General features: G+C 44.8%; 1 protein-coding gene across 1 annotated transcript in view; it reads right to left on the minus strand.

Annotated features, from left to right (window-relative positions):
- Positions 1-226: 226 nt before the first annotated feature.
- Positions 227-14,644, minus strand: part of GLI3 (GLI family zinc finger 3) — a 274,283-nt gene continuing 259,865 nt past the window's right edge. Inside the window, 6 exon segments of the mRNA XM_037837138.1 lie at positions 227-2,588; positions 3,636-3,810; positions 3,812-3,847; positions 3,849-3,896; positions 3,898-3,964; positions 8,411-8,703. Coding sequence (XP_037693066.1) covers positions 289-2,588; positions 3,636-3,810; positions 3,812-3,847; positions 3,849-3,896; positions 3,898-3,964; positions 8,411-8,703 — 2,919 coding nt within the window. The 3' untranslated portion in view covers positions 227-288.

Below are 14,644 nucleotides of genomic sequence, written 5' to 3' on the forward strand. Positions count from 1 at the left end.
GGTTTACAGTTAAAAAAAAAAAAAAAAAGAGGGTGGGTTGAGTGAGCCTAACAATACTGATTCAAAACTGAAATGGAAGACAGTTTCTCCCTAGAATACTTAAGGGTTTTTCAGAGTCCTTTTCCATAAAAGGAATATACTTGAAACACATCCCAGTTAGATGAGATGAGATTTGCTAAAATACATACAGAACTAAAAAAAAAAAAGACCAACAAAAAAACCGAGTCAATTTAATGTTTTAAACTCCTAACGTTTTATGCTCGTTTGCAGTCCTTTTTTTCCTAAGCCCTACTGCATAACTGCAAGGAATTTGCTTTCTTCTGCAAGGGAGGTCAGCAAAGAACTCATGTCCCCAATAGCCATGTTGGTGGTGCCCACTGACAGTGCTGGGAACGGGAGGGACCCTCGTGGCGTCGTGAGCCGGGAGGAGCTATGGGAAAGGTTCTGGAGGATGCTTGGGCTCAGGGCTCCCGACATCAGGCTGGCGTGGTCCCCATCGTCTATGATGGCATCAAAATCTATCTGCACCCCCTCCAGGTCGTGGCTGTCGAGGCTGTCAACTGTGCTTGTCACCTGGTTAGCACCTGGGGAAAGCAATTCTGAGTTCTCTGCGCCAGCCCCCTGTAGCAAGCAGCTGGCTTCAGAGACGGAGAAGGAGCCGGCTTTTGTGTCTTGCTGACCGAAGCCCAAGGTTTGGTCATAGAACTGACCAGAGTAATTCTGCACGTTGGAACAGAGCTGGAGGGGCTGTCCGGGCATCTCCACCTTGATGCCATTCACCCTGCAGGTCTGAGTGGTGTCAATCATCGGTGCCAGGTGCCGGCTGCCCCCGTAGCTGGCACACGGCTGGTAGCCCCTGTTAACTGCCAAGCTGGATGGCTGGTTGCCGACACCGGGAGCCCCTGGCAGACAGCTCTCGGGCCCTTGGTAAATGTTGATGTGTGAGGTAGCACTAACCTGCCCTAACAGCCCCTGGCTGGGGCGGCCTGCTCCCTGGTGGTGCGTGTTATCTCCCAGAAGCTGGGGAGCGAGGTACCCCTGTCCCCCCAGCTCTGGGTTCTGCATGCCATTCACCACACAGCCAGTTGACTCACTTGGCAAGGCTGACATGCCAAACTCTGGCTGGCTCCCGCCCCCTTGCCCGGCGGTGCTTTTCAGCTTTGATCCTTGAATCACAGCACCACAGGCATCCCCGAGCACGCCCGGGGTGGCCGGCTGCCTGTTCAGACAGTGCCCATATTGCTGGGCCTTACAGGGCTGTTCGTGGAAGGCACTGCCATTGGTTCCAGGAACGCCGCTACGGATCATCAATTGCTCAGGGCCGCTGAAGGGGCTGCCGTTTTCCCCGAGGGCCTGATAACCCCCAGCTGGGCCAGCCCCATTCCTCAGTGGATTCTGCTGGTGGACAGTCACATTGCTATAGGATCCAAAGGCTCGAGCCTGCTGCACCACGGAGCGCTGGCCACACTTCAGCTTCGAGGAGGACAGGTCGGCGCTTCCGGAGCTGACTTCGTTCCACTGAATGGGCAGGTCATTTTTGGTGGCTCCCGGGCAGGGCTGCTCGAGGGCACGGTACTGCTGGCCGACGTGGCCGTTGGGCAGCACGGACAAATCAAATTCACCAGACCCGCTGCCCAGGCCAGCCCCGTGGGGCACCTTGGCGTCATCCGCGATGCTGCTCGAGAAGTGCTGCTCGTAGCCCGCTTGGTTCTGCGCGTTCAAATACTGCACCACGTCGTCCGGCAAGAAGTCCTCGTCGTTCAAGTTGGCGTTGGCCTCCATGGTCAGGGACTCCAGGGTGACGTTCTCGGAAATACTCGGGGGGCAGGGAGATGCGTAGAAGCCACGGCACGGGCCACCCTCGGGTCGTGTGTAGTTCTGAAGCGCAAAGTTACGCTTTTCCACAGATGGAGGCAGAACGGGCGGGTGGAAGCTGGTAAGGCTGTTGAAACGCTGGACTCTGGGCAGGGACAGGCTCTCCGAGACCGTCCTCACGGGGTCGCTGGCCCTTCTCACCCCGTTCCCCAGCACGTCGTGGGGGAGCAGGTGGCGCCGGCCGTGGCCGTGGGCGCCCCCATCGCTGCACCTCCGGGGAGGGTTGACGGGGGGCAGGGACCCCGTGGCCTCCCTGCCGTCCCCGAGCAGCGCCATCCTCGTCTTCAGGCTCATCCTGTCCATGTTGGGCAGGGGCGTGGGCGGGGGCCCGCCAGTGGCCGCGGCGTACTTGGCCTTCAGCCGGTACTGCTGGGCGGGCGTGAGGCTGAGCAGGCCGGGCAGCCCGTCGCCCTGGCTGGCCTCGCTGGAGCGGCGCGAGGCGTCGGTGGAGATGGGGTCGTAGGAGTCGGCCACGCTCACGTTCTGGGGCCGCCCCTCGGCCTGCGAGGCCTCGCTGGACCTGCGGCTAGAGAAGCAGGGGGAGATCCCTGAGGACCGGCGGCTGCTCAGGTAGGCCGAGCTGATGGTGCTGGCGCTGCTGTCCCTCCTGTTGAGCAGGTTCAGCATGGTGATGTCCACCCCGGAAAGGTCGCCTCTGTTCGGGAGAAGAGTCACGGTTCCACCCAAACTGCAGTTGCTACTGGGCTGTGTGCCTGGAGAGAGGGAGGTACGGAGAAGAGAGAGAGAGGATCGCAATGAAGACCAATTCGAGTCGAGGGTCACCAAAACCAGGAGTCAGCATGCTTTCTGCAAAGGGCCAGGATGGTAAATATTTTGGTTACACAGGCCAGCTGGTTCCTGCCACAACCACTCAGCTCTGCAGTGGAGGGTGAGAGCAGCCACAGGCAATATGAAAAGGAATGCACGTGGCCGGGTTCCAATAAAACTTTATGCACAGAAGCAAGGGACAGGCTGGATTTGTCCCACAACCCGCCAGTAGTTTTGCTGGCCCATGGCTTAAACCAAACATTAACAACTCCTCCCCAGATTCAGTTACGCTTATCCACAGTGATAGTACAAGGACAAACGAAAGAACCTTGAGATATTTATGTTGGGATGCTCAAGTTACATACAAGTTCACAGGTCAAAGGTATTGCAGAAGTTTGAATCCATTATCAGGACATCCTATTTATTCCACATCCAATGAATTCTGAAACCCACCAAAACTGGGGCAGTGGGATGGCTCGCTATTAGGATACATTCTGGGTATTCAGTGTAGTCTCAAAAGTGAAAATTGGCATAAGAGCTGATCACTTGCCTTTCCTTGAATGGGGCAAACATCAATAAAGTTAGCTGCTAACTGGCTTTCGATTTAGGAAACCAGAGTTAAAAGAGTCCCCAGATGCCTCTTCTGCTGGGATTTTCTTTCCCTGGTCTAATAGTTACAATTTCACAATCAGAATATGCATCACAGCCTGATTTTTTGTTTCAATATTATTCTCCTACTATTTGTTTATAAAATATGGACCCTGCAGAAAGGCAACTCGAATGGGTTCAACACGAATATGCTATGCTGTGCATCACACGTGTTCCTGATACGTTATGTGTTGACATGTTACAGCTTGATTTTAGGACCGTTGTAGTTAGAGAAACTACAACAGAAACTACAGCAGATGGCCCAGTTCCTCTCCCAGTGCTCTGGCTACCTTTAAAAAAACAAAGAAAACCCGAGCAGGCATGTGGCCAGACGTGGACCTCACCATTTCCTATGAGAGGAGAGACCGCAGGGGCTTTGGGGGGTAGAATGGGGTTCAGTCGCGGAAGCATTCCATTCACTTGCTTTAGCCTTTCTAGTTTCACGTGCTCCATCCATTTGGTCCCTGCTGTGTTCCTCCTGGCCTGCAGAGCGAGGGCGGTGGTGGCGGTGGAGATGGTCAGAGTCCATGATTGGGGTTTCATCGATGGCACCGAGGGTCTCCTACGCCACCTCCGTCAGTCAGATGAAGCTCGAGCCCACTGTTTGGAATAGTTGCTGATGGGGGACTGTTGGCTGCTGCATGAAGACTGACCACCAGGGCTTGTCTGAGATGTCCTGTGGGGTCAAAGAGGAAAGGACAGAAACGTGACCTGGGAGAGTCCAGAGGAGGAAGCTGGTGACGGGAGCTCATGCACTATCAAGACTTTTGGATAAACAGGTCAGTTGAATGAGGAGAAAAAACAATGTTCTAGTGAGTGGAGATGGCTTCTCTTGACCAAAATGGTTGATGGACCACCAGGTGGATGGGCAGTGGGAGTCACGGAAAAGCAGAGGATGCTAGATGACATGTAACTACGTGACCTCAGCAATGGAATCTTGCCCAAAATGCCAACTCTGCAAACAGACTTCCCAGGTTCGAATCCCACCTCTACAACTGTATTCTTCGGACAAATTAGTCACTCCAGAGCTCAATTTCCTTATCTGTAAAGTGGGGACAATTTATCTTAAGGATTGTTGTGGGAATTAAGTGAGAAAACCTGAAGACACACAAAGCGTAAAAAGATCAGAGGGCACTAGCAATTATTGTGCTAGGTCATCTTACTCCATTTCCATTTTGCTCAGCTGAAACAGAAATATAAGGTACACTCCATAACTGCACATGGCCCCCTCTCTAACAAGAGCCTCTCTAAACTGTTCAGGGCTGACGACCCTAACTCTTTATAACCTCCCTGTTCTGCTTTCTGCTTTTCCTAATTTTTAGAACCTCAGCCGATGTGGGTAAAGGCAAGGTAAGTAAAAATTCAACCCCTGAGCTTCTGTTATAGCCAGAGAAGATGAAAGGCTGCAAATCACAGCTGTCATGGATCTGAGGAATGGTTTTACCATTCCCCTTAGTCTGGCCCCTGTTGTTTCACTGGGAGAACTGGGAAGTGTTTCTTCCCGCCCCCCACCCCTGCAAACAAGTGGACTCTTAAGAAAATTAGACGGGAACTCAATCTAATCCACCAGTTCTCAGGAGTGGGTGGGTGTTTGAAAATGTGGGGGCGGGGTGGCTGTCCCAATGTGAGGGGGCGGCACTACTGTTACTTAGTGGGAGAGGCCATAAAACTGGCCTACAATGAGCCGGACATTCTGTACTACATAAAATTGCTTTATCTAACGTCCCAGTGTTGCCAAGTTGACAGAACAGTCTAATCCTTTTCATAGGGATAAGAAAAGCTACGTTGGAGAAGTTCAGTGATGATACAAAGTCATCAAGTTCATGGTGCAACAACCAGCCGAGATTCTCAGCCAGCTGCTACTTCCATTCCTCAATAGGACCTTCTCCAGTGTTAGAAAAACTGGAGCCACTGACAGCAGGCAAAAGAGAACAGTCTCCAGGGACAGACAGATAACCTTACTCGATCACAGACAACGGTGCCTAAGGCAGTGTGCAAAGTGCTGTCAGGAATGGGTTTGGGGAAACAGGTCTTTTCCATGGAGCCCGTTACATCATTTCTGCTTTCATAGTACACAAGCCCAAGCAAATGAAAAAGACGAGCATCATCTACTTTCTAAGGGAGTGCCACGTGATACAATAAATTTTTCCTGGGCAACCAAGCAGAGCAAAATAAAATATACAAATTTGATCTAGAGTACATGAAGACTTGCTTAATTTTTTGCCTCAGCAGAGTCTTGGCGTGCCAGACTGCCAGCTCCTTTCCTGACGTACTTGGAGCCTTCCAGGCTTTGGGTGTCTTTTATTTTTGGATTGTCAAGCAAAAATGCATTTGCAAAATATATATATACATTTTCACATGAATCTGTGTATATGTATGTACACACACACATACAGACACGTACTTCCATAAGGCACAAAGATGCTCACAGTTATAAAACCGTTGAAATGAGCGCAGACATAGAAATATAGATTAAACTGCTAACAACAAATCTGCTAACATCAGATCTTCCTCAAAGGTGGTGGTGCAAGCGCGAATTTACAGCACTAACTACAACAATTAAACAGTCTTTGAGCATGTCTGCTTGGTTGGCCACAGTGTAATTTATTATGAAAACCTAGACAAATAGAACAATGATTTCACCATCTAACTCCACATTTCCCACATGCTGAATGTTCAAAAAACATTGGTTCTATGTTTGAAACATATCTGAGTAATGTTCACTACCATAGAGATCACAACAGCACAAAAACTAAAGATAAATGAAACAGAAATGGTTAAATGTTAAAAGGAAAACAAAACAAAACAAAAAGAGCAAAGAAGGAAAAATTCCCTCACCTTATTACCCACTGTCCTTAGGAAGTGAGAACAAGACATTTAGGAGCATTAGACAGAAGAGACATTGGATTAATAAGAAAAAAGAAGAAAGAATTTAATTTATAGCATGATGATCAAATCAAAGACAAGTTTTTAAAGAAAGAACATTAGGAATGTAGATCTGATGTGCATTAATAAATGGCTATGAAATACATATTTATGTGTATGTGCACATACACACAACAGTCTACTGTGGAAATCTGATTAACTTATCTGTCTCTTTGCATCTCAGTTTTCTCAATTTAATTGTAAAATATGGGGTCTGGTCTTGTACTCTAAGATCTCTTCAGTCATGTATCTCTCTGATTTAATAATTTTACAAAATATTTCACATTTTGGGTCATCTCAGATGTTAGTGAGCTGACTCTCTATAAACTTCTACTTCCAGTTTTCTTTTTAAACAATGGATTTTTCTGTATCACCTCATTTGGAGAGGAGATAATAAAGTGGCTTGAGCTGCAGGAGACTCTGATTCTTAGATGTCCCAAGAACATAAATCATCGCCTTTTGATGACATAATCTCAGCTGCCATAAATTCACTCTCCTTGTTTCATTAAATACTTGAAAATACACTGTTGAAATTCTGCACAATTATTACACAGGTGGACTATATTTTAGAAACTATATATATATGCTCTCCCTAAAAAATGTGTATAACACACAGTTTATGATCTGCTTAATTTAAAAATCATAGTAATCAACTATTTTCTTTATGCTTGTTTGTACATAAATTTTTTACTAAGGTGTTTTTTTTTTTTTAAGCAAAGCACAACTACCCTCAGAGAAATAATGATAAATCTGGATAGATTATCTGCATCCTTTTGGCTGGACTTAATGTCATTTTCCAAGACACTTAAGAGTTCAAAGACAAATTCAGTAAGTCATTAAAATGTAGCTTCCCACCCTGCCGATGCTGGAATTGAATGTGCTTTATTTCCTGCCTGCTGCTGCACAGTGGCATTCATAGAATGCCCTTCCAATTGCTGGACCACTCTGATTGTAGGAAAACACTTCATTCAGCTGAGTATAAATCTGCCCGTCTGATCATTCATGTGCAGCCTGAGATCTGAGCATGCGATTTCTACCTGATACATCTTCATAGTCCAGAGATTGACAGAACTCATAATATATGCATTGCAAATACATCATACATACTACCAGATATAAGCAGGCTAAAACTCCTAATTTCTACCCTCTCTTAATTTTTCTCATTGTCTTTCTGAAATTTCTAGTTGTATAGCACATATATAGCGCAAAATCAGAAATTGAAGTTTGAAAGAAGCTGAAAAGTAGCTGTTAGTCACCAAATCATCAATCTTTCTATCTACAAAATCTTTTAAATCCCTCTGTAGCTCTCCCCTCCTTCGTCCAGGCACAACTGGGAGCCTGGAGAAATGTTTTCCAGTCTCCCAGTCCAATCCCTAGACTACCTCAGCAGTTGACTCTTCTAAGATACAAAGCTTGCCATTGCAGTCCCCCTTCAAATCTGCCCATCACCAGCACACCTGACCCTTCGTGTCCTCTTCCCTTTTCAGGAATGCACATCCCACCTGAGCGTGAGAGCTCCTGCTTGCTCCTCCAGGCCCTCACACACTTAGTGCTTCTCCACCTGCCGCTGCGTCCACAGGCATCGCTGCTTCCACCCCCTAACTGCTCAACTTCTGCCTCACCGTCACCTCCTCTGCCTTCCCCCATCGCTTTCTCCCAGTGCACCGGTGGGTAAGTTTCCTCTCGTGAATACTCTTTACAGACTTGTATCAAAGCCCTCATCACATGGAGGTGTAACTATTTGTTTTGGGGTCTGTCTGTTCATCCCCCTGGACTGTGGACTCCTAAAGAACAGGGACTAAGTCTTATTTGCCTTGGGGTCACCAGAGCAAAGAAGACAGAACCTATGTTTTCGGGGAGACTAAATGAATGCTCTTCTACTAAATGAAATGCACTCTGCAAATAGAGACGGCTACATCTTTCTTCCTGCCACCAAGTGGCATGGCTCCAGATCGGATTTAAAGATCAGCTAGGAAACGCGGACATTCCTTTCTGAGCTGGCTTATGCTAGGAAGATCAACTTCGAGTATGCAAGCCAGATCACTGAGCTTCTCAATTCAGAGGCAGCCTGGGATAGTAAGCAAGAGGACAGCCTCGTCCCTCTAAATGTGAGAATTTAACCACCTACCCTACCTCTCTCTTTCAAATCACCTGGGCAGGGCTTTGGGGAAATCAGAAGGAAAGTGAATGACATACCATGGGCTTCTCAGCTTTGACCGTTTTCACTTGGAGGCATTCTTCTCGCTTTGAGGTAGTGTTGCTGAGGTCCCTCTGGTCACCAAGTGCTCCCTGAGTCTGCCGGCCGGGGGACCGGGAGTGGGAATGGCTCCCGGAGTCTCGCGGCGGAGGGGGCCGAGGATGGATGTCTCCACGCTGCTTCTTGGTGACATGGGCTTCTGGGCCGTGCACGGTCTTCACGTGTTTCCGGAGGGAGCTGGGGTCTGTGTAGCGTTTGGTGCAGCCTGGGATTTTGCACACGTACGGTTTCTGTCAAACCCCACAAGAATGAAATAATAGATTGTTATGGAAGTGGTTATGTCCCCAGCCCAACAGTCCTTCATGGTTGATCATTTCATTTCTAATTCTTTCAAAGAGCTTTTGTGAAGCTTTTAGCTGTTCAAGACCTCCAGAAATTCAGAGGTTGATAAAGGTCATTTGACTACGGTTCAATCTTCAAATAAACTAGCTCTAATAGATTATTATTGCAGGGAGAATGCAGGTGCGCAAAGAACATGTATATTGCCTTTATGTTCTTGGAAACATTTATCTTGGGGGAAGGAAGAAGTGTGATAGTGCCATGGTAGGTACTCAATAGACATTTGATGATGATGATGATGATGATGATGATGATGATGATGATGATGATGATGACAGAAGGAGGCTTAAAAGGCACCCATAATCGAGTCAGAAGGAAGTTATATACATCTCAGGAGAGCCTATGTGAAGAAATAAATATCCTGGTTCTCAGATATAATATCAATCTGCTTTCCTTTGAAAACGGACCATTTAAACATAAGCATGATGAAAAGATTGCTTACGTGCTCCTCCATCTCAGAGTCACTACAGTAAGTTTCTTTTGGGTAGCACTACAGCTGCATGGGGATGTTCAGGGCTCAAAAAATCCAGAGACTTCCTGATTTTCACAGTCATGAAGCCCTAACATGGACCATCATGAAAACTCATTCACAAACTCAAGGGCTGGATGGTGTGTGGGGGCAAGGAGCCCTGGTTGGAACTCTCTCCCTGAGTTGGTACCGAGGTCTAGAAATTACTTCATGCTAATTTCATTTTCTATATGAGCCAGTGATCAAACCTGTAGACAGTTATAAAAAATTATATGTTTACTTATAGCTGAACATTTACTGCAATCACATAACTGCTGCCATTTGCTCATGACCAGAGTTGTAACTAAGATTTCATTTACTCGGCTTGAAATATAATATATTCATGGATGCCTGTATGAATATACATTTATATCTATGCATACTGGAAGATGAACTATTAGGTAAGCAATAATCACAAAAAGCATGATTAATATAATGCATCCATTATATTACAAAAGATGGCCTGTCTTGTAGAATGCATGTGTCTAAAACGATGCTTTTTTACTAAAAGCCCAAGAATAGATTGAGCGCCATCTAAAATGCTGAAATGTCCAAATGCAGTGAGGTAAAGATTCCTAAAATTATCTTGAGAGACTTTACCTGCAAATTTGAGATTCCTTTGAGTAGAACTGACTCCCATTAACTATGAATTACCTCCATTCAGGAGCCCATGTGATGTGCAGCACATATATAGAATGAAATGAGCACATCACCTTCTGTGCATTAGGGACAGAAGAAAGGCTCTGACGATCAGGATTATTACCTTCCAATGTTCTGGGATCAGCCCTGTGCTCGGAATCTTGCTCCATCAGCAGGCAGCTGGGATGGATGGGGCAAATGCAAATGGATGGGGAAGAGAGAAGGAGCATGGAGCCAGACTAGCACTATAGGTGTGCAGAGCTGTTTTTTCTATCAATATATGCATTTGGATATTATACGTCAGCCTAGAAATGAGGCCACAGCTAGATGGGTAATGACTCTAGAAATAATTCATCAGCTCCTGTGTTTCCAGGAAAAACAACACCTACCAGCTCATGTGTGCCCATGTATCCCATGTCTGCCTACAAAAGTCTGTAAGAACCCAGGTTCAGGAAATTAATGCTTTACAAAAACAAAAACGAAAACAAAAACACGTTTCCCTCCTCCTCCAAATAAACCCAAGCAAAACAAAAATACCCCAACACTACATTAACCCAATGACACAGCTTGCCAACCCCCCCACCTCCAATTTTGCTGTGATTAATGATGAAAATGAAATGTAATTGTAAGCTAAGGTAAATACCGTCAGACTTAAGTCACTCGCTTTTTGTGTTCTACATATTCAGCTTTTGGTTTTGTCCTTAGCTTTTTGATTCACTGCGCTGAGAGACACTTTGTGAAAGCTTTTGATACTTTGTCTACTGACTTTGTAGAAAGTATCCAAATAAGCTTTTCAATAAAATTTAATGATACTGCCTATCTGCAAGACTGTGAACACAAAGCTGTGTATGATAGGAATCAACCTCAAGGAATATGCAATCTTGTAGGAAAAAGAAGACACCCACGTCATTACTTACAGTACAAAATGCGAAAGCTGCCTGGGAATGTGGACAGAGGAGAACCATTTATTAGTTGAGATGATAATGGCAGTTATCAGTTATTAAGTTTCCTTATCTGTAAAATGGGTATAATACCCAGCTCACAGGGTTTCAGTAAATATCAAGTAAGATAATATATGTGAAGTACGTCCCACAATGCACGGCATATAATAAGCAATCAATAAAGTGTTTTACTTAGGAGGGAACATTTTAGTTGGGTCTTGCAAGAAGGATACGATTCTGAAGGATAAAATTGAGGACAAGAGGATGCCAAAAAAAAGAAGTGGCCTGGGTGATGGTGCTGCAGCTGCACACCTGGATGCACACTGGAAGGTTCCAAAGACCAGAAGAGCAAGCGTTACAGATTATAACAGGAATTGGGCATAAAGGCTAAGGAGCCTAAGCTTTCTTTCCCCTTTGGCAAGGTGGGACCATTGGACCTTTCTGGCGAGGGAAATGCAATCAAATCAGAGTTCAGGGAAGACTGCTGAGTGGTAGCTTTGAGAGGAGCCTGAAGTGTGTGGTCTGGAGTAGGGGGTCTTATCAGAGGCCACATGTGGGGGCAGCTGAAGGGATTGGGAGACGTGACAGACTGACCTTTCCTTGGATGGGGATTACTACTTTCCTGTTCAGGTTCACTTTATTCTTTGCCATACCTAGAATAGCACAGGGATTGACCTACAGCTAGTTATCAGTACTTGTTTAGTGAATGAAGGAACAAATAAACAAAAGAAAATACTTGGATTCATGTAGGGCTATCTGACTACACAAATCCGAATTTCCTAGAAAACTTAATTTTGATGTATCTGAAATGGCCCATCGTGCATATGCAAGCCCCAAGCCTTGCACAGACAATAGAGAAATATGATTCACGTGTTTGTGAATGATATTTTATTTATGTGTTCAGGATTCAGATTAATCATTTATTTTAAGTAAATTGTTTGAACCTTGGTGAAAGATATTATTGACCAAGAATCTTTTAATTTAACAAAGGATATTAAACTCTCATATAACATTTCACATTTTACTTCAAAGAACACATGCTCAACTATAACACACAAAGCAAACAGGACATGTGTGCATATATTAAGACCATAAAAAGTAAAAGGCTCAGTAAGTACATTTACATGTGCACAGTGCTAATCCTAATATATCCACTAACCAATTTTTCTCCATGAAAACAGGAAAGAGTCTTGGCCTGAAATTTATAGGAAGGAATATCTTCTAAATTGCTAGTCAAAATTGTAACTCAATATATGAAATGTAATTAAATATATTAACTAAATTCTGTTTAAGCAGACCCCCCAAAATTTTTTAACTTGAGCTATAATCCACATATAAAATTCACCTTTTTAAAGTGTAATATTTTCACTACCACTATGTGATTCTAGAACATTGTTATTGCTCCAAAAGGAAACTCCATACCTATTCACAGCCACTCTTCATTCCTCCTTCCCCTTCCCCCTCCCCCACAGCTCCTCCAGAATGTGGACCGAAGGAGAACCATTTATTAGCTGAGGTGATAATGGCAGGCATCAGTTATTAAGTTTCCTTATCTGTAAAATGGGTATAATGCCCAGTTCACAGGGTTTCAGTAAATGTCAAGTAAGATGATTTATGTGAAGTATGTCTTGCAATGCATAGTACATAATAAGCAATCAACAAATAGTGTTTTGTGCCGGTTTGAATGTATTATGTTCCCCCAAACACCATTATCTTTGATGTAATCTCGTGTGGGCAGATGTATCGGTGTTGATTAGATTGTAATTCTTTGTTTCCATGGAGATGCGCCCCACCCAACCGTGGGTGATGACTCTGATTTTGGATAATTTCCATGGAGGTGTGACCCTGCCCATTCAGCATGGGCCTTGATTAGTTTTCTAGAGCACTATTTAAGCTCAGACAGAAGGAGCGAGCTTGCTATAGCCAACAGGGACATTTTGAAGAATGCACAGGAACTGAGAGAGGAGCTGCAGATGAGAGACAGTTTGAAGACAGCCAGTGAAAGCAGACTTTTGCTCCCGAAAAGCTAAGAGAGGAAAAACGCCCCAAGAGCAACTAAGAGTGACATTTTTGAGGAACTGTTGCCTAGAGAGGAAGGTCCTGGGAGAAAGCCATTTTGAACCAGAACTTGGAGCAGATGCCAGCCATGTGCCTTCCCAGCTAACAGAGGTTTTCCAGATGCCACTGGCCATCCTCCAGTGAAGGTACCCAATTGTAGATGCATTACCTTGGATGCTTTATGGCTTTAAGACTATAACTGTGTAACCAAATAAACCCCCTTTATAAAAGCCAATCCATTTCTGGTGTTTTGCATTCTGGGAGCAATAGCAAACTAGAACAGTGTTTTAATTAGGAGGAAGCATTTTAGTTGGGTCTTGCAAGAAAGATGTGATTCTGAGGGATAAAACGGAGGGCAACATGCTAATACTTTCTGTCTCTTTGTATTTGCCTATTCTAGACCCCATATGATTTTGCGCAAAACAAGTACTTTCAAATTGTGCTTTGAAAGTCTTCACATTTCTGTATGTACCCTATATTGCATGATAAGGAAAGAACGGAAACTGTGGAACTGTAACCCATAACAGTTTTGCAATTACCTATATAACTGCCTGTTGAGCTGTATATCGAAAGTAACACCTTTCTGTATGTATGTTATACTTTACTATAATGGAAATAGCTAAAGTTGTGGAACTGTGACCAATGACATTCTTTGCAATGTGCTCTCTAACTACTTGTTAGATCATACCTTGAAAGGTATCACTGTTATGTATATATGTCAAAGTTCACAATAAAAAATGCATTAAAAAATAAAAAATTTTAAAAATGCAAGTTAGCATGCTCAACTCAGGCCCTTTCTCCTCTCCCTGTTTGGATTAACTAGGATGGGGCATTCTGCTCTGCCCCAGCTCCAGGGGTCAACTACACATAGGTCAGGGGGAAGATCCACTTCCTAGAAGCAGTTCCAAAGGTCCATCTCACTCCCTCTTTGGGGACACAGAGGTAGGAAGCAGTAATCCTCATTGTGTATGTCAGCTCTGCAGACCTAATCTTTCCCTTGGGTGGGCCTTGACTTGTGAGAAAGGCCTCCATTACTTATTTTACTTATTGCATGTTATACATATCCAATAAATAGTGTCCACTCTGTCTTTCTCACTCTTTTTGTCTATTTACTTAACTCTGTAAAAACATAACAAAACAAAACAAGTACTACAGATAATGCAACCATTGCTCAAACTCCCCTGAAATGTCTTCCAGCATTCACGGGTGAGATGAGATTCCAAATGACTTGAGCTTCCTTATGCCATCATGACCTTCTCAAAAAGAGTTTGCATATGTGGACATATGTGAGTTTATGGGAGTGTGACTTACAGGGTGTGCCTAATCCTGTTAGAGATGTTTCTGTTCTATCCCTTTAGCAGAAAGAAAACACGGTAAGGACCATCTTTGCCACCTTAAAGCTAATTGGCTTTTGAGCCGAATGGCTCATTTTGTTTTTGCTGGAGGATGTTCTCTCCCCAGCTGTCTCTCTGAAACAGCATGAGGAGACTCTCCCTGCATCTGGTAAGGTCGAATGACAGCCACTCCACGGTTTTATGTATGCAAGATTGTCCTCCTCTTAACATATCTGAAGCAAACTGATGACATGCTTTGTGGGCAGAACTATACCTCATGTAGGAAATCGCTGGCTAGCCATCCAATTTCTACCCAAAATGTGGGGAGCCTTTCTATTAATATCTTGATTAG

This window comes from Choloepus didactylus, chromosome 5 (genome assembly GCF_015220235.1).
Source record: "Choloepus didactylus isolate mChoDid1 chromosome 5, mChoDid1.pri, whole genome shotgun sequence".
NCBI classification, from domain to species: Eukaryota; Metazoa; Chordata; class Mammalia; order Pilosa; family Megalonychidae; genus Choloepus; species Choloepus didactylus.